Raw genomic sequence first — 24,147 nt, 5'->3', positions numbered from 1 at the left:
TCCCAGCGTGAGCCAGTGGAGCCGCCAGAGCCAGTGGGCCGCTGGGCAGTTTTTGCGTTCTTTAGGCTGGCTCTCCACACAGCAGAATGGCACTACAAGTAGAACTGATACCAACCGGAGAGATCATCCGTGTGGTCCATCCCCACAGGCCATGCAAACTTGTAAGCTATGATGATACTGTGGGCTGGGAAGAATGGCGGTAGGGTCTCTCCTGGGCTGGGCGACCTCTTCTGTACGTTCCACTGAAAAGACGTGAACACTGAGGAACTGGTCTGATCTTTGATGGGGACAGAAACCATTAAGAGAAGGAGTCCGTGGAAAAAAGGGTAAAGGGTTGTGGACTACTAGAAGGGATTTCTTCAAATCGGAGATTTTAACTCTTTTGCCAGCTTCCTCAACCTAAATGGGCTCAGCTGGAAGCTGGACATAGATAGTAGCAAGATGACAGTGCTCAGACGCCAGAAGACTAGTGCATGTAAAAGTTTCGGACGTACAGTACAATTAATTCCTTCTCTTTCCCCACCGGGCAAAACTGGGATTGCCCAACTCTCGCAGCATGGAATTAAAAGGTGGGTGAAAGAAGAGAGAAAATTAGAAATGGGGAAGGACTGGCCTAGCACGTAAGGCAGTATAGTGAGGGTCTGGCTTGCTTAAAGACGGAGAATCGCATCCACCAAGTACTACAGTGTGAGTTGGGTCTTCTACTAGAGGGATGTGTGTGTGCGCGCGCGCCCGAGGATAACTGTGATGCGTCTCGTCCTGAGAGTTAATAGAGAAGTGTAGCACCAAGCCTTGGCAGGGCGCTGGCCCGGGCCCTAGGGAGGGCCACCAGCACGGGGCGGGGCCCAAGGGCGCGCGCGCGCCTGAGCCTGGGCCTTGCGGGGGATGACGATAGGCGGCGGCCCGGCCCCTAGCGGGCCCTGGGCGGAGAGAGCGTACCGGGGCTGCGGACTCCGGAGGAGGCCACGCCGTCCAACCCAGCCCCCGCCCGATCACCCGAAGAACCAAGCCGGTGGGTACACGAGGGAGGGGACGTAGCCACAGAGTCCCAGATGGCTGGAGGAATAGGCGGTTGAGCGTCTTCAGCTAGCTGCCAGAGCTGTGGTCGTGCTGTCTGTAGCTGGGTATTGCTGAGACAGGATTCGCTCAGTCTGACTAGTGCAGGGTCCCAGGACCCGGAGGCACCGGGGCTCAGTCTCTCGGGGGCGGGCGCGGGATCCAGGCACTCAGTGCTCCCTCCGGGCCACTCCCGCAGGCCCTCCCTGCTCTGGGTTCCGGAGAAACTGGTAGAGCCCCGCCCCTTCCCGTCCTTCGCCCCCGGAGCCCAGGCGCGCCGGTGATCCCTGCGAGCCGTTTGTGAAAATGCGGCGGGTGCAGGGCTCAGAGATGAATGGGAGAATGAATGGCTGGCCCACAGTTTTATTCAATTACAGCAGGAGCCAGCCTCTCGCTCACACTCCCAGCCTCTGAGATTCATTCATTCATGCAAGCGCCCACCAGTGGATTATTGAATCTCCGGCGAGTGCCTAGCTGAGTGCTTGCCTAAGACCGGAGCAGTCTGACAAGGAAGCAGACGATTAGTACTTAATTTAGTAAGGAGGAGGCTGTGTCTTAGAGGAAATTAAGAAGCAGCTATGGCGAAGGTTCCCTGAGCTGATTCTTCGGTGATGACGAAGTGAAGTGGGTAGGCCGAGAGAGCTGGGCTAAGGGAAGCTGCAGTGCAAAGCCACAGAACATGCCGTCTCGCGTGGTTGGTGGTTGTGGGCAGGGATACAGCTAGCACCACCTGGCTGTGTGTGGTAGTGAAGAAAGAAGGGACTGGAGAGCACTGCCTGTTCAGTTTAATCTAGGAGCAGTGCCGTAAAGTGAGCCCATTCTCACGCGCTTGACAAGAAGCAGTGTGAAGAGCACGCCGTGCACGGGGAGCTGTGCTTTCTGAGCCTCCTCTCCACAGGACTCGGGATGGTAACTGTGGGATTCGCACTTGTAAATGCCAGACCGGAGAACAGAAGAAGGTTGTTACTTTGGTTCAGAAGAGGAGCAGGACAGAGAAGCAGGAGTGAGGTTTTAGCAGGTGGTGACTGATCTGACTGGTGTAAGGAGAGGACCAGCCTTGAATGCCAGTCAGGACATGATTACCAGCTAGAGATGTTGCCCCCCTCTCCGGGGAAGGACAGTGATTGTGAAAACTCATTTAGGGGCAAAGTGCTCTGTTGATTTTTTCTGGACTCTCAGGTAAAGAATTGTGGCAGACCAAAGATCATGATTCTGGAGCCAGAGTCCTTAATTAGGCACTATGAGCACCCCCCCAACACACACACACACACACACACACACACACACACACGCACGCAGGCACGCACGCACACACACACACACACAGTCTCTGAAGCCTCTAACAGTCCCTGATGGGGCCAGACCTAAAATGGATTTCATAATCTAAATTAAGCCAGGCATGATAACACACTTTTGTAATCTCAGCACTGGGGAGGCTGAGGCAAGAGGCTGCTGAGCCCCAGGTCAGCCTGAGTTCCTGTGAGACATTTGTGCCCAGCGCTGACCGACCAGGCAGCCTGCAGTTGTGCTTTCCCTGTTTGCCTCAGTGAAAGTCTTGAGAGCAGTTCCTCCAGCCTTCCCTCCACCAGAGGTCAGGCTCAAAAGCACGGGGGAAGGGCCACTGGGTGAACCAGTTCTGCTGTCAGCCCCATGCCCCATCGTTCCAGTACACATCTGCCCAGGTAGGAGGAACCCTAGAGGTGCTTTAAGGACTTAAGTCTTGGGCCACTCACTGGCTTAAGGGGTACTCTAGCCTGAAGCCAACCTTAAGCTCAGGGCCATGCTGTGGGGCCTGTGGCCCTCAAGTGTTCCCCAGTTGCCATCCCTAAACATCAGTAGTCACACTACACAGGCTTCTGTCCTAGGTCACTGAGGAAAACTGTCAGTGCGGTCCTGTTAACTGTTGGGAGGGATCAGAGCAGCACTACCGTAGGGGTCCTGGCTTCCAGGCCCATTCCTCACACAAGTCTAGAAATCTTCAACAAGGCGTCTCACCTACTTACTCTCGGTTCCCCCTTCTAAAATAGAATAACAACAGAACTCATGGTGTGCGTCGGGCACTGACAGGAGTGACATAAGCTAAGACGCAGGAAGCGCCTGGCATGGCGGTGCCCCTCACACCCTTGGTTCCTCACTTCACTTCCCCTCTCTGGACTCAAGCTCCTGTCCAGAGAGGTGGAGCAGGCTAGATGTAGTTGCCCGGACTGTGGCTGGCCTCAGGCCCGCAGGGCGGCGGCGGCACGCCCTCCTCCCGATGCGGGGCGGTGGCTGCGGGGGCGCCAGCGGGCATCCTAGGAATGCGGCTGCGCCGCTCGGGATGGGTGAAGTCCGCCGGACCCCTCCACACGCAGATTCCCCTCATTCCAGCCGCTTGACGCGGTGGGGCGGGGCGGGCACTGCGGGCCTCGAAGCCCCTCCCCTTCCAGCGCGCTCCTCCCACCCAGACTCCACCGGCCCGAGAGGGAGGCCGCGGCAGGGGGAGGGGAGCGAGCCCAGCTACTGCTGGGGACTCCAAGCTCTCCCGCCTCAGGTCTTCTGATGCTCTGGGATGGGCTGAAGGTCGTATCCTCTTTATGCTTATAAACATGGGGACACCGTAGAGGGCGCTCCCCTTGCCCTGCCTTTCACCCATCTTCCACCTGCAGCACCCATTCCCCTGGCCCGCTCCAAAGAGCTTCATTCCCCAGCTGGCGCCTCTTGCCTCCCCCACCCCCCTGGTTGTGGCTCAAGCTGTTGTTCACGAAGTAATGAACCATCCTTCCCCCTCGAGGCTGCAGGCAGCACCTGTCGCAGGCTCACCTCCTCCCCAGGGAGTCCGGGTCCAAGGGGTGGGGCGCTTTGCTGCTTTGGGTCCTTACTCCCCATTTCCTCCCTAGACCGAGTCTATACCCTCGGTATAAGCTTCAGGTTCCTTACGAAGGGCGAGGAATAGCTAGATAAGACACTTGAGAACCCTTTGCAAGTGGTAGATATAGGGGCGGGCGCTTTCCCCACTAGACAAGAAGAGTGGACTCGCCCCAAGTCCCCCAAGCGTGTGTGTGTGTGTGTGTGTGTGTGTGTGTGTGTAGAATGAAAGAGGAGGGCTTGATGGGGGCTTGGTCAGGGCTTCATTTCAGGCACCCAACAAGACTGGCAAGTATTAGCCAGTCGGTCTCTCACTGCACTTGTTCATGGTCATCCTGCTAGTAAGAAAAGGCCAGGCTGTTTTTTGTTTGTTTTGTCGTAGACACCCACATGCCACAAGCGGTGGCAACTAAGCCAGAGTCCACTCCGCTCCTCACACGCGCTCTTCCCGGGCCTAAAAAGGGCTGGTGTCGTCAGAGAACCAGAGAGGGCGCTGCTGCTGGGTGCTGGATAGACGTCAGACAGCTTGATGGCCTGGGTCCAGGGAGGGGGGATCCAGAGGGACCAGAAAGGAAGGGAGAGGGGAGAGGAGCTCATGGGGCAGGGCACTGAGTCCGGAGGATGTTCTGGCTGGAACAGAAGGTTATTGACTGCACACGTAGGAAAGTCAGAAGGGTGCTGCCCACTCGGGAAACAGGCTTTTTTAGGGGGTCATGCTGGGCAAAAAAGGGCAACCTGCTGCCAACTCTGACCCTAAGACTAGTTTCTTTGCTAGGGAAGAGATCTTTCAAGAGATTTTCCTCCTCCTCGGGCACTCTTTGTAATCTCAGCACTCAGGAGGCTGAGGCAGGAGGCATCTCGAGTTGCAGGCCAGATTGGGCTCCGTAATGAGACCCTGTCTCAAACAATTTCTCTTCTAGGGATTTAAAGAATGGAGCCAGTGCTTCTGGAGTGTGTATGGGGGTGGACAGTGTCCCGTACAGAGGCTCCGCCTGTCCCGGGGCGCCGGCCGTATTTGGACATTTCGTTCTATTTTTAACTTTCCCGGGACTCGAGGTTGGGGGTGGGGAGGGAAATCCTGCTTCCCCGGTGACCCACGGGCTTCAGCCCTGGTCTCGCGCGGGGTGTCCGGCCCCGTGTTGTAGACACGAGCCCGGAAGTGAGTTCCGGAGCTGTGTAGACGCGGCGGCCGCGCGGGTTCCGGGCCCCACCCTGGAACTAACGACGTTCCTCCTGGAAAACCTGACTCAGGCGGAGCCCGCGGCACGCAGGAGGCCCCGCCCCTCGCGCTCCCCCTCCTAGGTTCCGAGGCCCCCTCCCACCCTGCCCGGCCCGGCCGGCCGGCTGCAGAGGGACCCGGGGTCGAGACTCTGAGCCCCCTGAGCCAAGGGGCCTGCAAGGGGCGGTGCAGGGGGCGGGCTGGCCCCTCCCTCGGTTACGCCGCGACCGAGCATCGACCTAGAGCGCGGGCAGCGGAGCGGGGCGCCGGGTCCGGCAGGATGCGCTATCGGGCGTCGGTGAGCATGGGCGCGGGCAGGTTTGGGGTCCTGGGTATCTCTCGGTGGCCCGCGGCGCTCCTGGGCCGGCCTTGAAGCGGGCGCGGCCCAGGAATTTCGGTAGAAGATGTCCCTGAAAGTTGCGAGGACAGGGAGGCCGAGGTGGACAGGGCTGTAGAACGCTCGAACCCAGGTCCATGCGGTCGCCCCTGGTGATGGCTAAGACCCCTCCCACCTGAGGTCCCGGGGGCGGTGGCTGCGGTGGTGTTTGGTAGCTTCAGGCTGGGTAGGTCAGTGGTGGGCAGGTCTCAGGGAGACAGGGCCCGGGTTCTTAGGGGTGACAGAAGCAGGGAGCTCCTGGGCATCTAGGATCAGCAACCGGAGTCGGGGAAACTTGGTGACCTCCCTGGAATTTACAGCAGCACCGGATACTTTCGTCTTCCTTGACCCCCCTCGCATTTTCTAGATCCTGCAGGCCCCCTTTGAAAGGAAAGCTCTTCCTTGGACATGGCCTAAGGGTCCAGCTAAGCCTGTACCTGCCCCACCCTCGGGTGGCAGCTGGGTTTCCCCTGGGAGAACCCTCCACCCCCTGAGGCTTCTCAACCACGGAGGAAATGTGGGGGAGTCTAGCAGCTGGAGTGGAGGGAGTGGCTCCAGTTGAGGCAGGGCAGGCCACCCTCTTCTAGGGTGGGCGTCAAGTCCAGCTGAGGTGGTGGCCCATGGGAAAACCCTCTTCCTGGGACCTGAGCTCTTGCTTGATCCCTAAACAACGTCTACTTCTGGGAATTTGGGGTGGATGATATTGGGAGAAATGGCCCCTCCCTGTCTGCAGACTTCACTCTGAACCGTTTGTCCTCCAAAGCACCTGTAACGCATAGCTGAGGGATTTGAGGTCACCTGAACTCACTCACTCCTCTCTGAAGAGGAAGCAGTCCTGAGAAAGGAGGAGATTTGTCCAAGGTCAACACCAGCATTCTTTCCACCGTTCCTGGGAGCTCCTTCTCAGGACCCACCTTTCTCCACTCAAAACTACACCTCTCTGGATTCCACGCACTTGTTCAGTGTCCTCGGGGCCCCTGGTACTCCTGTGGGCTGTGGGCACGGTCCCTGTGTCCCATGTGATCTCTTCTGCATTCCAGAATCCTGTGACCCAGCCATATGTTCAGTACCCAGCCAGACATGTTCTGTAGCCTGTGTCCAAGTGCCCCTGCCTTCTCCATCCTGCAGGCCAGGGAGGAGACGAGGCTTTAACCTGCAGACTCTGACAGTGTCTCGTGGCTGGTTCCCCACAGGCCCTGGGCAGTGACGGGGTACGAGTGACCATGGAGAGCGCCTTGACTGCCCGAGACCGGGTGGGGGTGCAGGACTTTGTTCTGCTGGAGAACTTCACCAGTGAGGCTGCCTTCATTGAGAACCTCCGGCGGCGATTCCGGGAGAACCTCATTTATGTGAGAACCATGAGCAGCGCTGGGCCCACAGACCTAGGGGAAGGTGGCACCAGGAACCTTCAGGAAAAGCCTCTGACCCTTCTCCTCTGCTCCCTCAGACCTACATCGGCCCTGTCCTGGTCTCTGTCAATCCCTACCGAGACCTACAGATCTACAGCCGGCAGCATATGGAACGCTACCGCGGTGTCAGTTTCTATGAAGTGCCACCTCATCTGTAAGTTATTCCCTTGCCTTTCCAGTAGTGCCTTACCCTGTCCTCATGCAAGATGACCCCATCCAAACCCCTCTCTGAAATGATTCCCTGACCCCTGGGTGACTCACTGGTCACTACTGCGAGGAATCCCATGGTTGTTTCTCGGTCACCTCAGTTCTCATTAGTTGAGTCTGAATTCTGTCTACCAGCCAGGACCCTCAGCTCCTGAGCTCAGTTCCCACTCATGAAGTATTCCTTTAACTATCCTAACATGGCCCACCTGTGAGGACTCTCAGCCTCATACAAGTGCCCAGGCTCCACCTGGCTGACGCCCCGTGTGGAGCGACCCTCACCTGGGCGGGTGTACCCTGTGAGGGCTTCCCGCCTGTCCACCCCCCTTCTCCATCTTCCAGGTTATAACCCCCACAGTTTACAAGGGTGGTCTAGTCAGGTGTGGTGGGACTCCCCCACCCTGGGAACCCCCTGACAAAGCTCTGCCCCAGGTTTGCAGTGGCTGATACTGTATACCGGGCACTTCGTACTGAGCGTCGGGACCAGGCAGTGATGATTTCTGGAGAGAGTGGGGCCGGCAAGACAGAGGCCACCAAGAAACTGCTCCAGTTCTATGCAGAGACCTGCCCAGCCCCTGAACGGGGTGGGGCAGTTCGAGACCGGCTGTTGCAGAGCAACCCTGTGCTGGAGGTGAGGAGGCAGCAGCATCTGAGGAGAGGGAGGGTTGGACAAGAAAACACCAGGCTTCCCTCACATTCCTGTTCCCCCCCCCCTGCACCCCCCCAGGCCTTTGGGAATGCCAAGACTCTCCGCAATGATAACTCCAGCCGGTTTGGGAAGTACATGGATGTGCAGTTTGACTTCAAGGTACCTGTGGGTATATTGAAGATAAGGAGGGGGTAGGTTAGCCATTCAGTAGGTTCAATATTTGTTGAGTGCCTACTACGTTCCAGGCACTCTTCCAGGTGCTGCTCTTAGAGCAGTGAAATCAAACAGATCTTGCCTCCGGGAACAAATAGGTGAATTATTACAGAAACATAATAATTCAGACCTTAGCAGAAAATAAAATAAGGTAACGACTTCTTTTTTAATGAGATAGTCTCAATTTGTAGCCCAGATTGCCCTTAAATTCCTGGTTGTCCTGCCTCTTCCCAAGTAGCTGGGATTACAGAGGCATATATCACCACAGCTGGGTCTGGGAAGCAGCTAGGGAAGGCTGCACTCGGAGACTGCATTTCAGTAATGGCTTGGTAGACTGGGGAGCAGGTGTAGCAGATGCCTGTGGGGAATGAGGCCAGGTAGATATGAGGACCAAGGCCTTGCAGAGGCAGAGCCCTCGGCGTGTATAAAGACTCCAGCAAAGCCAGAAGCTGGAGGGGAAAGCAAGGAGCCAGGAGTGGGAAGCCAGACGCACTGAGGCCTTTTACATCTTTGCAGAGATTTTTCTTTTTCTTCTTTGCCTTGGTGTGGGAATTAAACCAAGGACCTCGAGTCAGGTTAAGAACACCAGCTATGCTGAGAGCTATCCTCGGAGCCCAGCAAGAAATTTTTAAAAAGCTAAGTGAAAAGAAGGTTTTGCACAGTCGTGTCGTGATGTAACGAACGTTCCTACTGAAAAGGTCATTCTGGCCTTTGTTGGGAGTAGATGGCAGAGGAACCCAGCCAAGCAGGGAACCGGTTAGGAGGCTGATGTAATGTAGCTGACAGATGGCGGCCTCTCAGATCCGGGTGGTAGACGTAGAGGTGATGAGCAGAGGTTGGTTCTGGGTGTTTTCAAGGTTGAAGCAGCAGGAGTGGCTGTTTGGATACCGGAAGTGCGTGGGGAGGGGGGGGAGGCTTCCAAGGCGGACTACAAACTTCCCTCTTGAATAACTTGCAGGACAGAGTTGCTACTGACCAAGCTGAGAGGCCATGAGCAGGAGTTAGTGTGGGAGAGGAGAAGCTGGAGGGCACCCGCAGGCTCCTTAAATGCGCAGTGCCTGGCAGGCAAAAAGTAGGACTCCGGAAGTGACTGTGTGTGTGTGTGTGTGTGTGTGTGTGTGTGTACATGCGTGTGCGCGTGCCCCCACTGAGATGAGAGCAGCTCTCTCAACCACTGAGCTATCTCTGTTTCTCAGATGAGCAAGGTGAGAACCGAGTGGGAGTCTGAGCCCACTTGTACTGGCAAAGTGAGAAGCAGAGCCCAGGTTTACTACAGGGGAGAAAGAGGAAGGCAGCTTCTGGCCCCTGATCCAGCTGACCATCCCTGTTCCCCACTCTACCCATAGGGTGCCCCTGTGGGAGGCCACATTCTCAGTTACCTCCTGGAAAAGTCACGGGTGGTACACCAGAATCACGGAGAAAGGAACTTCCACGTCTTTTACCAGCTACTGGAGGGGGGTGAGGAGGAGACTCTTCGTCGTCTGGGCTTGGAACGAAACCCCCAGAGCTATTTGTACCTGGTGAAGGTGAGTGGCTTGCAGGCAGGGTTGGTGCCACCCAGGGGCACAGTGCCAGGGGCAGCAGCCCAGCTGTGCTCTTTCTCCAGGGCCAGTGTGCCAAGGTCTCCTCCATCAATGACAAGAATGACTGGAAGGTGGTGAGGAAGGCACTGTCAGTCATTGACTTCACTGAGGAGGAAGTGGAGGTTAGAGCTCTCTGTGAACCCCCTCCCTCCCCTCACACCCCAAATGGACCCACTTCTTTTGGACCCCTCTTCTACTCGAGACCCCTTCTGCTCCTGAGGGCCTTACCAACCATCCCCACCCTGGTTGAGCATCTCCTAGTTGCTCTGACCTACCCCACCGCATAACCACCACGTGCCCCCCCCCCCTGCTACCACCTCAGGACTTGCTAAGCATCGTGGCCAGCGTCCTGCATCTGGGCAATATCCACTTTGCTGCTGATGAGGACAGCAATGCCCAAGTTACTACTGAAAACCAGCTCAAATACCTGACCAGGGTGAGCTTGGCGGGCGAGGGCACGGGAGGGGCGCTGAGACGAGAGGACCCAGCCCTTATTATGTCTGCTCCATCCTTGGCAGCTCCTTGGTGTGGAAGGCACAACACTTAGGGAAGCCCTGACCCACAGGAAGATCATCGCCAAGGGGGAAGAGGTGAGACGCAGACTGGCCACAGGAACAGGGGGTGTGTGCAGTTGTAGGGGGCCCCCGGCCTATTGCTCCCCTCTGCTTCTCTCCTCGGGTCTTCAGTAGTGCTAGAGGGACCTGAGGCTTAGAGAGGTAGTGAGCTGGCCAGGGCGTCAGGAATGAGGCTGCTGTACCAGCCTCCCCCTGGTGTCCCAGAAAGCACCACGACTCTCTGCTTAATGAAGCTGGGGGGGGGGGGGGGCAGGGTGGTGGGAACGTCCCCGTCCGATGCCTGAGTCTGAGGCGAGGTGGGACAGAGGGTGGCTGTGGCATTCATCTCCTGTCTTTCCCCTGTGGCAGCTCCTGAGCCCACTGAACCTTGAACAGGCTGCATATGCAAGGGATGCTCTGGCCAAGGCTGTGTACAGCCGTGCTTTCACCTGGTTGGTCAGAAAGATCAATAGGTCACTGGCCTCTAAGGTGAGCGCCAGTCCATGCTGCTTCCAGAGAAGACAGGGTGGCCAGGGAGGCCTGTGGCGGGGACTGGGGCAGACCTTGGGGACCCATGCTCTTGGCTGACTGGCTGGCCCTAGGATGCTGAGAGCCCCAGCTGGCGAAGCACCACGGTTCTCGGGCTCCTGGACATTTACGGCTTCGAGGTGTTTCAGCATAACAGGTTGGTCCTGTGCTTTTACCCCTGCCAGTCTGCCTGCTGGCATCTCCTGCCCCTCTCTCCCAGCTGTGACCATGCTCTGCATCTCTTGCCCTGCTGCTTGCGCCCGGTCCGGCCCTTCCCCAGTCCCCACTTTGTGTCCCTGGCACTACTGTGGTCCCCTCACTGCCCCTCAGCTTCGAGCAGTTCTGCATCAACTACTGCAACGAGAAGCTGCAGCAGCTCTTCATCGAGCTGACCCTCAAGTCCGAGCAGGAGGAGTACGAGGCTGAGGGCATTGCGGTACGTGTGTGTGTGTGTGTGTGTGTGTGTGTGTGTGTGTCTGTGATTATGTCTGTGTGTCTGTGATTGTGTCTGTGTGCCCAGGGTGCCCTGCGCCCATAGGAAGCTAGTCACTGGGGCTCCGGAACCTTGCAATCGATACCCTCCTTGGTCTGTGCAGTGGGAACCTGTCCAGTACTTCAACAACAAGATCATCTGTGACCTGGTGGAGGAGAAGTTCAAGGGCATCATCTCCATTTTGGTGCGTGGCCCCTGCTCTTCTAGCCTCATGCAGGGGGATAGTCGGGAAGCCTCCTTCCTTTCTCTCCAAGTGTGCCCACTGGGTCAGAGTGGGGGTAGGGCAGGGTAAGCCGAGGTGCTGGCCGGTCTGCAGGCTCCCTGTCAGGGCTCCCTAAACTCTGCCCCCTCTTCCTGTGCCTGTGGCTTCCTACATGGTATCCCCTATACCTATCACCCCCTTTCCAGTAAACCCCTCACCTTGCATACTGCCCCGCAGGATGAAGAGTGCCTGCGTCCTGGGGAGGCCACAGACCTGACCTTCCTGGAGAAGCTGGAGGACACCGTCAAGCACCACCCGCACTTCCTGACGTGAGTGGGAGGCTGGGGTCCCGCCACAGAAGCAACAGCATGGTTGAAGCCATTGCTGGGTGGTCGTGGTACAGGGTGTGCCCAGCATGCACAGAACTCCCTTCAGATCCCCAGCACCCAAGACACAGCAAACCACCAGCCACAAGTTAATCACCAGAGAAAGTAGTGATGGGACAGTTATAGGAAGCCACCATTGGCCCTCCCTCCTTAATCTTTTTTCAGAATGAAACTTGCTAAGTTGTTTTTTTTTTTTCAAGCTTCCTTATTTGTGAATTGCTTTTTATGCAAGGAATCTCCTACTCTTAGGAGGTGGAGGCGGTAGGATCAGTAGTTCGCATCCATCTTAGCTATGGAGCAAATTCAAGGCTATGAGAAGATCCTGTCTACAGAAACAAAACAAAACAAAAAAAAAGGATTAACCCAAAATGGGGAAGCTTAGAACGGACTAGAAGCACGTACCCATTTCCTAGCCTACTGCACAAGGATACTTTCTTGTGCTCTATCTAATCAAAACTCAGAAAAATTCACTCATTTGGAATAATAATCTAATCTAATATAATCTATTTAGATTACAGAACTTGGAACAGCACCCCAGGGCTTTTAGTCTCAAAAGCCTCAAGCATTGTTTACTTATACAGAAAGCCAAGCAAGAAGCAAAACTAGTTCCGGTTATGCTAGATGGCTTATACACTCTAGAAGTGGAGACTGGGGGATTGCTGCAAGTTTGAAGCTAACTTGGTCTACCATCATGTGAACTCCCATCCAAAAAAAAAAAAAAAAAAAAAAGGAAAGAAAGAAGGAAGCAGACAGAACATTGGAGAAAAAACTTTTTTTGAGGGAGAGACATACTGTTTGTTTTAAGACAAGATATCACTGTAGCCCTGGGTGACCTGGAACTTAGAGATCACCTGCTTCTGTCTTTGGAGTGCTCGACTTAAGAGCCTGTATTACCATATCAGATATTTGTGTCTTGTCTTCCCCATCTCCTGGTCCCTCTCCCCCCCACCCCACCCTTATTTTTTTGTTTTTGTTTTATTTTTTAAATATTTATTTATTATATTTATATGAGTACAGTGTAGCTGTTTTTAGATACACCAGAAGAGGGCATCAGATCCTATTACAGATTGTTGTGAGCCACCATGTGGTTGCTGGGAATTGAACTCAGGACCTCTAGAAGAGCAGTCAGTGCTCTTAATCACTGAGCCATCTCTCCAGCCCCATTTTTTGTTTTTGTTTTTTTGTTTTTGTTTTTTTGTCTTTTGTTTTTTGTTTTTGAGAAAGAGTTTCTCTGTGTAGCCCTAGCTGTCCTGGAACTCACTCTGTAGCCCAAGTAGCCTTGAACTCAGAGATCCACATACCTCTGCCTCCCAAGTACTGGGATTAAAGGTGTTTGAAACTATACCTGGCTGGTTTGGGTTTTTTGAGACAGGGTCTCATGTTGCCCAGTCGGGCCTTGAACTCACTATGTAGACAAGAGAGGTCTTGAACTACTTATCCTAACTTCCTCTGCCTGAGTGCCAGGGTTGCAGGCATGTGCCTTCATACCAAACAATAAAATTCACTTTTGATTATAAAAACAATACTGCTCATTAGAGAGAGTTGGAATGTGTGCGGAGCCTCTTGTGACCCTGTTACCCAGCGGTCATTCTGGTAACAATTCCAGGCATTTCCTTCCTGTCTTTTCCTATACATTTTTTTACCCAAAGTCAAGAAATTATTGTGTATAAAGCTTAAGATAATCTTATGTTTTAAGTTTTTCCCCCTGTATCATCAAGCAGAAGAATTTCTTCAAAATATTTCTTTCAAAAACTGCGACCCTTGGGGACCTCACAGCTCTCACACTGCCTTGAAGGCTCCCAAGGGACCTCTCCAGGGTTTTGATTTTTTTCTTTTGCGATATTGAGTATGGAACCTAGGACTTTATGTGCTAGGCAGGCATCCTCCCAGTGAGCTGCCTCGCAGCTGACCCTCCAGGATGCAGCTGTAAGAGCAAGGCTATCACACTCACTTTGTGTCTTAGAGCTTTGCTTCTATCCTGGTTACAGGCTCAAAATAGTTCTTAAAAGTAAGCGGTGAGGAGCCGGGCGGTGGTGGCGCACACCTCGGGAGGCAGAGGCAGGCGGATTTCTGAGTTCAAGGCCAGCCTGGTCTACAGAGTGAGTTCCAGGACAGCCAGGGCTACACAGAGAAACCCTGTCTCGAAAAAAAAAAAAAAAGTAAGATGTGAGGGCTGGAGTGGTTAAGAGCACTGACTGTTCTTCCAGAGGTCCTGAGTTCAATTCCCAGCAACCACATGGTGGCTCACAACCATCTGTAATGGGATCCAATGCCCTCTTCTGGGTGACAATGACAGTGTACCCAGTGAATGAAATAAATAAATCTTCAAAAAAAAAAAAAAAAGAGTGGGCTAAAGGGTACAAGCATGTTTAAAATATAAGTAATCTCTTGGGACAGATTCTGTTCTGTAAATGGAGAGGACGGCTTTCCCACCCTCTGAACAGCTGAGCACTGGCCAGAGCCTGTGAAAGGCAGGTCCTATGCCTGGAGTGCTTGGCCGCCTGAGCCCACATTCCTTTGTCCTCCTAGCTCCTGGGGCTGTGTGTTCATGGACAAGTTTGTCTGCTGTTCTGAGCCTCTGTGAACCCTGCAGCAGGCAAGCACAGTCTACCACTGTGTGCCATTTGTGGGACAGCCCAGGGCCTGCTGGCTCCTTCCTGGATGGCTCTTAAAGCTCTTCAACAGAAATCTCTAGTTTCCTGTTCTTGTCACCCGCAGGCACAAGCTCGCTGACCAGAAGACCAGGAAATCCCTAGACCGAGGGGAGTTCCGCCTTCTGCATTATGCTGGAGAGGTGACCTACAGCGTGACCGGTGAGGATCCTGACGCCGGCTCCTGTGGGACAGGGAGGGGGCACGCCCTCACCTCCCATCTGTTCTCCTCTTCCAGGGTTTCTGGATAAAAACAATGACCTCCTGTTCCGGAACCTGAAGGAGGTGAGGGAGGCAGGCGGACTGGGGTGGTGGGGAGGTATCCTCTGCAGTTCTGTGTGCATCTCTGACTGTAGGCCCCACCCTGACCCGTCTTCTGCCTCACAGACCATGTGCAGCTCAATGAACCCCATCATGGCCCAGTGCTTTGACAAGAGTGAGCTCAGTGACAAGAAGCGGCCAGAGACGGTACGGAGGCTCTGACACGGGAGGGGTGTGTGACTGAGAACAGGCCACAGCCTGCCTGGCACCAGGAGCGTGTTTGTTAATGCCCACGTGCACTGCCGTGGTTTCTGTGGGAGGCTGCTCTCAGGGCCATCGTTGCCCATTTCTTTTTTCCAGTTTATTTATTTATTTACCTTTCTATATGAGTGCTCTGTTTGTGTGCATGCCTCCATGACAGAAGAGAGCTTCAGACTGGAGAGGATGTCTGATCCCATGACAGAAGGCTGTGAGCTACCATGTGGGTGCTGGGAATTGAACTCAGGACCTTTGGAAGAGCAGTCAATGCTCTTAACCACTGAGCCATCTTCCCAGCCCCCTTTCTCTAATTCATTACATTTATTTATTTGAGTGTGTGTGTGTGTGTACGCACGTGCACATGTGCCAGGGTGTGAACGGAGGTCAGGGAACAACTTTTTGGAGTCCGTTCTCTCTTTCCAGCACATAAGTCTTGGGAATCAAACTGGACTTGACAGGTTTGTTGGGAACTGTTTTTACCCATGAACCACCTTTGTCCAAATGTAGACCTTTGTATGCCTCCCTGCCTCTTTCTTTATGGTACCCATGGCATCCCTGTGTGGGTGCTTGTGTGTGTCCACTTAGTCAGCAGACATCCCTCAGCTCTGAGAAATCAGAAACACATGGGTGCCCTCACAACCAGTTGTGGTCAGGGCCAGATGCTGAGTGAGAAAACTGGAAAAGTCCCTGGCCTGGGGACTGTATGCATGGGTGCCCTGGGAACTGCTAAGAGGAAGCAGACTGTCTGGGGGTGGAGGGGTCTGGGAAGGCTCCAAGGCAGAAGCAGCATTTGAGGTAAGGGGATGAGGAAGGCTTGTTAAGTGGACCTGTATGGGGGTGCTGCAGGCAGCAGGAGCTCAGCACATACACACAGAGGCCAAGCCAAGCTAGTCAGTCAAAGAGAACAATACAGTGGAGGAAAGGCTGGAGAAGGCACCTGTGGCCAGGGGTGCCTGATGCAGGGGAGCTTCTGCCCGCTGAGGGCAGAGGTGCAGCTATTGGGCTGAACCAGAAGAGGTTACCACTGCTCCAGGTCGGGAGGGAGAGAGGACCAGAGTATTTCCACATGGATCCTTGTGATGCCCACCCAGGACTCTGCTCCTGCTGTCCTGCCCTGCCTTCCCCACCTCCTGCCTGAGCTTCTTCCTCTTCCCAGCATCTCCCCACTCGGGACACCTCCACACCCTCCTCTCCCATACTCTGTATAGCGTGCCTCGGTTTCCGTATCCAGTGATGTCCCCCACCCAGCCTTGTTCTTCTCTTCCTGACTCAGGACAGGGATCTCTCTACCCAGTCCCCCAGGCCAGGGATCCCCCTTTCATTCAAACATGGGGTGATGCCTATTTCTATGCCTGAGTACTTTGTGTGTGTGTGTGTGTGTGTGTGTGTGTGTGTTGTTTTTCGAGACAGGGTTTCTCTGTGTAGCCCTAGCTGTCCTGGAACTCACTCTGTAGACCAGGCTGGCCTCAAACTCAGAAACCTGCCTGCCTCTGCCTCCCAAGTGCTGGGATTAAAGGCGTGCGCCACCACTGCCTGGTGCCTGAGTACTTCTTAACTCCTTCTCCTTTGTCCCTGAAACCACTGCTCCACGTCAGTCCCTGCTACTGCCCCTGTGAGCCAGCCAGCCTTTCCCTGGATTCCTGGCTCCCCATTGGCCCCTCCCAATCCATCTTCCACACAAATGCTGTTGAAATAATCTGACATACAGATCTCACTGCCACTCCCTTGCTCCAATCTCCTTGTGGGCTCTCTGTTCTCCTAAAGATAAAATCTAGTCTTTCCAGTATAACTCTGCTCTCATACACTGCCCCTGCCTGCCTTAAATCTTTGCAAGGTTGTAGCTCCCCGTGTGTCAAGCCTTTGTTTAGCCATTCATCTGCCTGCATTGTCTTTCTTTCCTGCTATGTCCTACTGATGCTCACAATCTCGATTTAGGGTCATTTCCAGATCTTCCCTGTGCACTTTTCCTTAGACTGATCAGTTGTCTCAAAAATAAGGAGGGGGTGGATATCTCTGAGATAGGATGCTCTCCTAATGGGCACGAGGCCCTGACTTTCTTCCTCAGCACCAGGAAAAAGGGGGGGTATGGGGAGATGGGATGTGATGTCACCAGGACCTCTGAGGAGGAGAGCTGGGTTTCTAAGCTGAGGCCTCTTAACTAGCTGAAAGGAAGCAGGGCGAACTCCAGCCCCTTCTGGTATGAGGCAGGGGTGATGGGAGGAAGCAGCGGGCAGAGGGGACATGCAGACTTCAGTGGCCTCAGCCCAGCCCCAGCCAACCACTGTACTCCTTTGGCTCATCAGGTGGCCACCCAGTTCAAGATGAGCCTCCTGCAGCTAGTGGAGATCCTGAGGTCTAAGGAGCCTGCCTATATCCGGTGCATCAAGCCAAACGACGCCAAGCAGCCTGGTAGGTCCTCGACCCCACGAGCTGTGAGCTGTGCCTCTGGAAGGGGACACTTCCTCACAGGGAGAGCCTGAGGACCCCCGTTGTTACTCTTGGGTCACCTTGTTACTTCCTTTCCTCTCAGGTCGATTTGATGAGGTGCTTATCCGACACCAGGTGAAGTACCTGGGACTGATGGAGAATCTGCGCGTGCGCAGAGCCGGCTTTGCCTATCGTCGCAAATATGAGGCTTTCCTGCAGAGGTGGGTGTGGTCAGCCCACCAGTGAATGGATGAACCGGGAGGGTGAGCACCTCCTGGAACCGGTGAGGGAGGAGGGACGGTTATAGCTCTAGTTTAGATATGAGGGTGTAGAGACCCTCAGCTGTTGTGAGACCCAGGCCAGGAATCTTTTTATGCTACAGGCCTAATGTTAGTCTTGGAAAAGACAATATAAGTCATGTACACAGCCCCACCCTCCCTGAAGCCCCTGGTGAGAGGTACAGGAGGAGTACATTGGCAAGAGGCTCCACCAGAGATGGTGATGACCAGAGCTCAGAGAGGTTGTTGTCTGTGTGGCTATTCAGAGGACAGGACCTGAGTCAGCCAAAATATGAATCCCATCTCTGCCTTAGGAAGATGGGGTTACTTCAGTCCTCCATCTCTAAAATGGGGACCCTCAGGCATGTGTACCATGTACCCGCCAGTGGGAGCGCCTGTAGATTCCCAGCAAAGTCCCCTCCATTCCTAGGTACAAGTCACTGTGCCCAGAGACATGGCCCGTGTGGGCAGGACGGCCCCAGGATGGGGTGGCTGTGTTGGTCAGACACCTCGGCTACAAGCCGGAGGAATACAAAATGGGCAGGTAAGTGGAGCCTGTTCTGGGGCCCGGAGGATGAAGGAGATGGCGTCCACAGGCTGACCACTGCTGTCCTCCCAGGACTAAGATCTTCATCCGTTTCCCCAAGACCTTGTTTGCCACAGAGGACTCCCTGGAAGTCCGACGGCAGAGTCTAGGTGAGAAAGACTCACCTTTGCTGTCCCACAGGGGTCCTGGTGAATAGAAACTGCTTTTTGGGCTTTCTCTCCAGGAAACCTGCCCAGCTACACTCAGGTGTCCTCCCCCTTTTGTCACCCTCAGCAAGTCACCAGCCACCCCAGTTGCCTCTGGACATAGATGCCAGCCCATCCCCACACTCCCCTGTCTCTCATTGACTCGCTTCACACAGCCCTTTACTAGAATGTTCCTTACTCGTACCACTGACCATGCCAGGCCCTCAGCTAGGGCTCTGAGCTCTGACAGTTCATTTTCTCCCCCAACCATAGCCACCAAGATCCAGGCGGCCTGGAAGGGCTTTCATTGGAGGCAGAAGTTTCTCCGGGTGAAGCGATCAGGTGTGGTGGTGCAGGGGCCCTTTGGAGGAGCAGGGTCTCTTTGGAGGAGCAGGGTCTAGGGGTGGGATGGGCCACCACGGTGAGAAGGAGGTCAGCTATCTGTGGTATCCACAGCCATCTGTATCCAGTCATGGTGGCGTGGCACACTGGGCCGGAGGAAGGCAGCCAAAAGGAGATGGGCAGCCCAGACCATCCGTCGGTGAGTGCCGGGGGGCAGTGTGGGAGATCAGAGTGCGTGCGGGGATCTTCTGTCCGGTTTCTCACCCCAGCCGTGTCTGGCCCTCCACCCCTAGATTCATCCATGGCTTCATTTTACGACATGCACCCCGGTGCCCTGAGAATGCCTTCTTCCTGGACCACGTGCGCACATCATTTTTGCTTAACCTGAGGCGGCAACTACCCCGGAATGTTCTGGACACCTCCTGGCCCACGCCCCCACCTGCCCTGAGAGAGGTCTGTGGGCTCTCCCCGCTGCGTTAGGGATATCCATCTAATCACTTAGCATAGGAATATGTGCTAAGTCAGGAGAGCTGGCCAGAGAAGGCTCAGCAGGGAGAGAACGTAGAGATGGGCTCTGAAAATGAGTTTGCTGGAGAGAAAACCCTCCACAGGGCTGCCTGGCTTGAGGGGCCTGTTGAGGCTCTTCAGTGGGAAGGGCAGGCTGGAAAAGTGTTCTGACCCTGCCCTTCACATAGGCCTCAGAGCTGCTACGGGAGCTATGCAGGAAGAACATGGTGTGGAAGTACTGTCGGAGTATCAGCCCTGAGTGGAAGCAGCAGGTGTGGAGAATGCGGCCGCAAGTATTTGGCCATAGGGGCCCTGGGGACAGCAGGCATTTTGCCTGGTCAATGCTGTAGCCTCACAAGAAGGCCAGGCCTTCATTGGACTTCATGTAGGAAGTGGAGGCTGCTGTAAGTTTGAGGAAGCAAATAGAAGACAAGCTGTGGGCCAGCGTGCTTTGGTCGGTAGAAGCTTAGGCCTGGGGTGGTTCAGCTTCGTACTTAGTAATCAGTGTCACCGTTGATGTGCCTTCTATTTACCGACATGGCGTTGGGTGAGGCGGACTTTAGCTAACCCGACAAGGCAGTTGGCCACCTACACAATCCTAAACTGCGGCTGGATATCGAGGGACTCGAGGGGCTAGTGGAAATCATTTCCAAAGTCAGCCCTGGACTTTGGTGGTCTGTCGTGACTCCTCTGGAGAGCTCTCAGCCTTCTCTAGTGAGGACGATGGGCTAGGAAGGGAGAAGCTGGCGGGAGTCTTGGTGACAGGGCATTAGAGAGCTGATGAGGGAGCTGCTGGAACTGCCCTCCAAGTTGTCCCCAGTCCTTTGACACTGTGTTCTTTTTATCTCTTCAGCTGCAGCAAAAGGCGGTGGCTAGTGAAATTTTCAAGGGCAAGAAGGACAACTACCCCCAGAGCGTCCCCAGACTTTTCATCAGCACACGGCTCGGTGAGCTCTGCTCTCCAGCCCTTGAGCCTTCCAGCACCATCTTGTTCCCTTCTGGCCTTACCTGACTTCCTTCTCCCCTATCTCTGTTGTAGGCACAGAGGAGATCAGCCCCAGAGTGCTGCAGGCCTTGGGCTCTGAACCCATCCAGGTAAGAACCCGCTGCAGCTCTATCTGCACCCCGCCCAGTTCTCTGCCCCAGGGCTAGAAAAAGTGGGTCATGACCTTATCAGTGGGCAAGGAAGTTGTCCCTGCAACCCCTTAACCCTGCCCTGGCCCTCACACTGTTCTGTGTCTCTAGTATGCCGTGCCTGTGGTAAAATACGACCGTAAGGGCTACAAGCCTCGCTCCCGGCAGCTGCTGCTCACGCCCAACGCTGTGGTCATCGTGGAGGATGCCAAAGTCAAGCAGAGAATTGATTATGCCAACCTCACCGGTCAGCCGGAGTAGAGGCCTGCCTGGGCGGGAGGGAACCCTGCTCTGACCCCGCTCCCTGACCTCTGTTCTCCCCTCTCAGGAATCTCTGTCAGTAGCCTGAGCGATAGCCTATTTGTGCTTCACGTGCAGCGTGAAGACAACAAGCAGAAGGTACCCCTGTAGGGCTCGGGAGGCGGAGGGGGTCCTCTAGCCCTAAACAAGGCTTGACTCCTCCGTGCATTGTGCTCCCCAGGGAGATGTGGTGCTGCAGAGTGATCATGTGATCGAGACACTAACCAAGACAGCCCTCAGTGCTGACCGTGTGAACAATATCAACATCAACCAGGGCAGGTGAAGCCCGTGGGGGGGACTGGGACATGGGGCCAGGGCCACCCCGGGAGTCCATCTCTGTGAGCAAATCTTCTTTGCTTCCTCCCTCCCCCAGCATCACGTTTGCAGGGGGTCCAGGCAGGGATGGCATCATTGACTTCACATCTGGCTCAGAGCTTCTCATCACCAAGGCCAAGAATGGCCACCTGGCTGTGGTGAGTGGGGCCTGCTGTCCTGGGTCTAAGGTAGAGCCATTGATGGACGACCAAGCCCTCCTTGCACTATGTGTCCCCTTTCTCCTGTTGCATGCCCAGGAAGGCCAGAGAGGGGAGTTGCTTGGGCCCCTATGGTGGCCATTGGAGGGGGATAATAAGGAAGACAATGGGAAAGTACGTGGAAGATGGCAGGGAATGGGGGTGTGCGTATGGGAGGTATCACCATGGAAACAGAAAAGTCTTCTGGACCAAGACTCCCATAGGACTGCTAGCGGACTATCTAACCTGAGCCCAGAAGCCCCTGCAGCTCCTCCACTGCCTCCTGGGCTTCTCCCACAGGTGGCCCCACGGCTGAATTCTCGGTGATGAAGGCGCCGGTGGCCCCCTCCTGACTCCTGATGCTTTGCTTAGCCCTCCTCTCCTCCCAGTTACCAAAGACTCGAGCTTCCAGACAGGGATCCAGGGACACCCTCAGAGCCCACCTGCAAACTCCTGCAAACTCCTGCCCACCCTCTCCTGAGGTGATCAGGAGCCAGGGGGCTACCCTGGGAGTGGGCCAGGCCGGGCCACAGCAATAGAGAAGCAGAGGCCTGAGCAGGCCAGGCCAGCCCTCTGCTGATGCCAAATATCTAAGAGAAGGGAATTTTAACTGAGGTTTTCTCTGAGATTTTTTGATGCTTTATAGGAAACTATTTTTTTAAAAAAGCCATTTTCCTACCCTAAACACACTGGTTGTGTTTTCCCTGACTCAAACGGGGCAAGGAATGCAGCTGAAAGGCTGACTGGGCTGGGCTGTGAGTGAGGCCCTCCTCTCTGGCCAGGCTTCTCCTCATTCCCTTGGCACCTTGTCTGTCTGTCCATCCACCTGCACCTTTTGCAGCCTACTATGACCTCCACCAAGAGGCTGAGGCCACCTTTGCCTACCCCCTATTCCTGCCTTAAGAATGTCTTTTAGGGGCTGGGGTGCAGCCCAGTGGTAGAACTGGTGCTAAGCATGTGTGAGACCCTGGGCTCAATCCCCAGCATTAAAAAAAAATAAGTTTTTAATATGTACACCCCAGTTTGAGGGCATCCTAAAATGGGGAAAAAGTCTTATGAGTTTGGAAGATTTCAGAGAAATTGTCTGGTCCAGGCTCCTGAAATCACAGAGCTGGAGACAGAGGCACATAGAGGGAAGACTTGCCTAGTAGAAGATTGAAGCAAATCCTAATGTGAGGCCCGCCCTCAGCACATCTCACTGCCTTCCCCAGGGACAGGGAGGCCCATAAAGCAAGGGTCCTGTCTTATGTATGCACCTGGCTCTCTGACCAGCAATCACCCTTGGGAGCCACCAGGTGGGAGGGAATCTTCTGCCTGGGTCTTTGCCTTAGGATGACAACCTCCTTACATACACCTACTTTCAACCCAATTTAAGAATGGCGGGGCCTTTATTGACCCTGGGCGCCTCTGTGACCTGGGAGCATAGGGACAGGGCCAGCCTTGGAGGGGCTGCAGGAGCATCACCTCTTTCTGCTGCTTCTCTCCGCCCCAGAGGTCCTTGGGTTTGCCCTGCTCCCTCTGTGCCCTCTGGGGGCTCTCAGCCCACTGCTGACACTTCTGCAATCCAGAGAAACACTAAATAAAGCAATATGTATTTGCCAATACAGTCTCCCTGTGAGTGCTGGGGAAAAGGGCCCTAGAAGGTAGCCTGGGACTTGGTACTACAGAAGAAAGGAGACAAGCCTGCTTAGGAGCAATAAGACACCAAGTTGGCTGTGGTATTGCGAGCCTTAGTACTCAGGAGGCAGGGGCAGGAGGGTTGGATTTCTGAGTCTGGGCCAACCTGATCTACAAATCAAGTTCCAGGGCTATAGAGAGAAACCCTGTCTCAAACAAAACAAAACAAAAAGCTGGGCAGTGGTGGCACCTGCTGGCCCACCCGTAATCCCAGCACTTGGGAGGCAGAGGCAGGTGGATTTCTGAGTTTGAGGCCAGCCTGGTGTACAGAGTGAGTTCCAGGACAGCCAGGGCTATACAGAGAAACCCTGTCTTGAAAAACCCAAAAAACAAAAAAACAACAAAAGGCTAATGGTCGTACTATGTACTGTCCATCAAAGGCTTCTTAGCCTGCCACAGGTCTCTGGATCTGGGCAAACATCTGGTCTGGCAGTGCTGCTGGACCAAGGAGACCTGACCTAGCGTGGGCAGTGTGAGCCCAAGGGCCCGTGCTGCTGCAAGACACATTCAGGTGGGAAGGGGACAGCACGTCATTCGTCATAAAGAAGCTGGTGTTTGAGGCAGCTCAGAGGCTTGTTTCCATTTCTGGGGATAATCCAGTCTAAAGTGGCTTGAATGGAAAAGGCCGCTTGCCAACAATGGCCATTTTATTGTCCTGGGGAGTTCTACATCTAGGTGCTCAAAAGACATTGTTAAGAACATGTCTTGGATCGCTTCTAGGCTTAATCTCTGGGTACCACTGAAGGAATACACACATACACACACACACCACATATGTGAGAGCAACAACTGTCAGCAGTTCCCGGCTTTCATTCTATCAGGGGCAGAAAGGAACTGTTTCTGACCTAATAATTTGAAAGTCTTGGAGATGATTTCACTAGAGTGAATGGGACACCCTGCTCCCTAATCACTGTAGTTAGAAGAAGGTGGTAGTTGGCTAGCCCTAGGTCCCATTAGCCAGAAGGAAAAGTGCGATCCACACCCAAGAGCAAGGACCACAAGTGGGAAAGAGGTGATCCCCTCAAAGAATCTGTTTCTTTGAGAAGAACAAAGGAATGAGAAGTTGGATAGTGTAAGCTGGCATCTGCTCACGGCTGGGCAGCCAGCCACTTAGAAGCATGACAAGAGGGGGGGAGGTTCATCATGGCAGATGAAATGTATACGAAGGACCAAGAGGCAAGAAAAGGAAAGGCTTAGGGCTGTTCACTAAAGGCACACAGGACAGAAGTCCTCTGAGAATGTGGGACCTCTAGGATATGACTGTTGGGCCTTGATGCCATCTTGTGAGGGGAACAGATCTACATTCAATACCTTCCCCAATACTTTTCCTCCAGAAAAAATACCATACTGGG

The 24,147-nt window shown here is 54.5% G+C and overlaps 1 protein-coding gene across 3 annotated transcripts; it reads left to right on the top strand.

Annotated features, from left to right (window-relative positions):
- Nucleotides 1-36: 36 nt before the first annotated feature.
- Nucleotides 37-22,720, top strand: Myo1c (myosin IC). 3 transcript variants are annotated; one of them, XM_052194785.1, is made up of 32 exons: nt 37-161; nt 6,689-6,844; nt 6,943-7,058; nt 7,541-7,739; nt 7,836-7,916; nt 9,317-9,496; nt 9,577-9,675; nt 9,876-9,989; nt 10,072-10,143; nt 10,477-10,596; nt 10,710-10,792; nt 10,966-11,071; nt 11,232-11,312; nt 11,568-11,659; nt 14,435-14,529; nt 14,606-14,652; nt 14,755-14,835; nt 17,190-17,295; nt 17,417-17,534; nt 18,022-18,135; nt 18,211-18,287; nt 18,597-18,665; nt 18,780-18,864; nt 18,959-19,118; nt 19,361-19,444; nt 20,026-20,119; nt 20,212-20,267; nt 20,418-20,553; nt 20,635-20,705; nt 20,788-20,885; nt 20,980-21,079; nt 21,419-22,720. In XM_052194785.1, the coding sequence occupies exons 1-32, from the start codon at nt 87-89 to the stop codon at nt 21,443-21,445; spliced, it is 3,192 nt and encodes a 1,063-aa protein (XP_052050745.1). In that variant the 5' UTR covers nt 37-86; the 3' UTR covers nt 21,446-22,720. The 3 variants fall into 3 exon arrangements, with proteins under 3 accessions (XP_052050745.1, XP_052050747.1, XP_052050746.1); XM_052194787.1 differs by lacking the exon at nt 37-161 and adding an exon at nt 906-1,012; XM_052194786.1 differs by lacking the exon at nt 37-161 and adding an exon at nt 5,006-5,417.
- Nucleotides 22,721-24,147: the final 1,427 nt, after the last annotated feature.

The sequence above is a fragment of the Apodemus sylvaticus genome, chromosome 10 (genome assembly GCF_947179515.1).
Source record: "Apodemus sylvaticus chromosome 10, mApoSyl1.1, whole genome shotgun sequence".
NCBI classification, from domain to species: Eukaryota; Metazoa; Chordata; class Mammalia; order Rodentia; family Muridae; genus Apodemus; species Apodemus sylvaticus.
The sequence above is the reverse complement of the archived record's forward strand: the minus strand, read 5'-3'. Positions and strand labels throughout refer to the sequence as shown.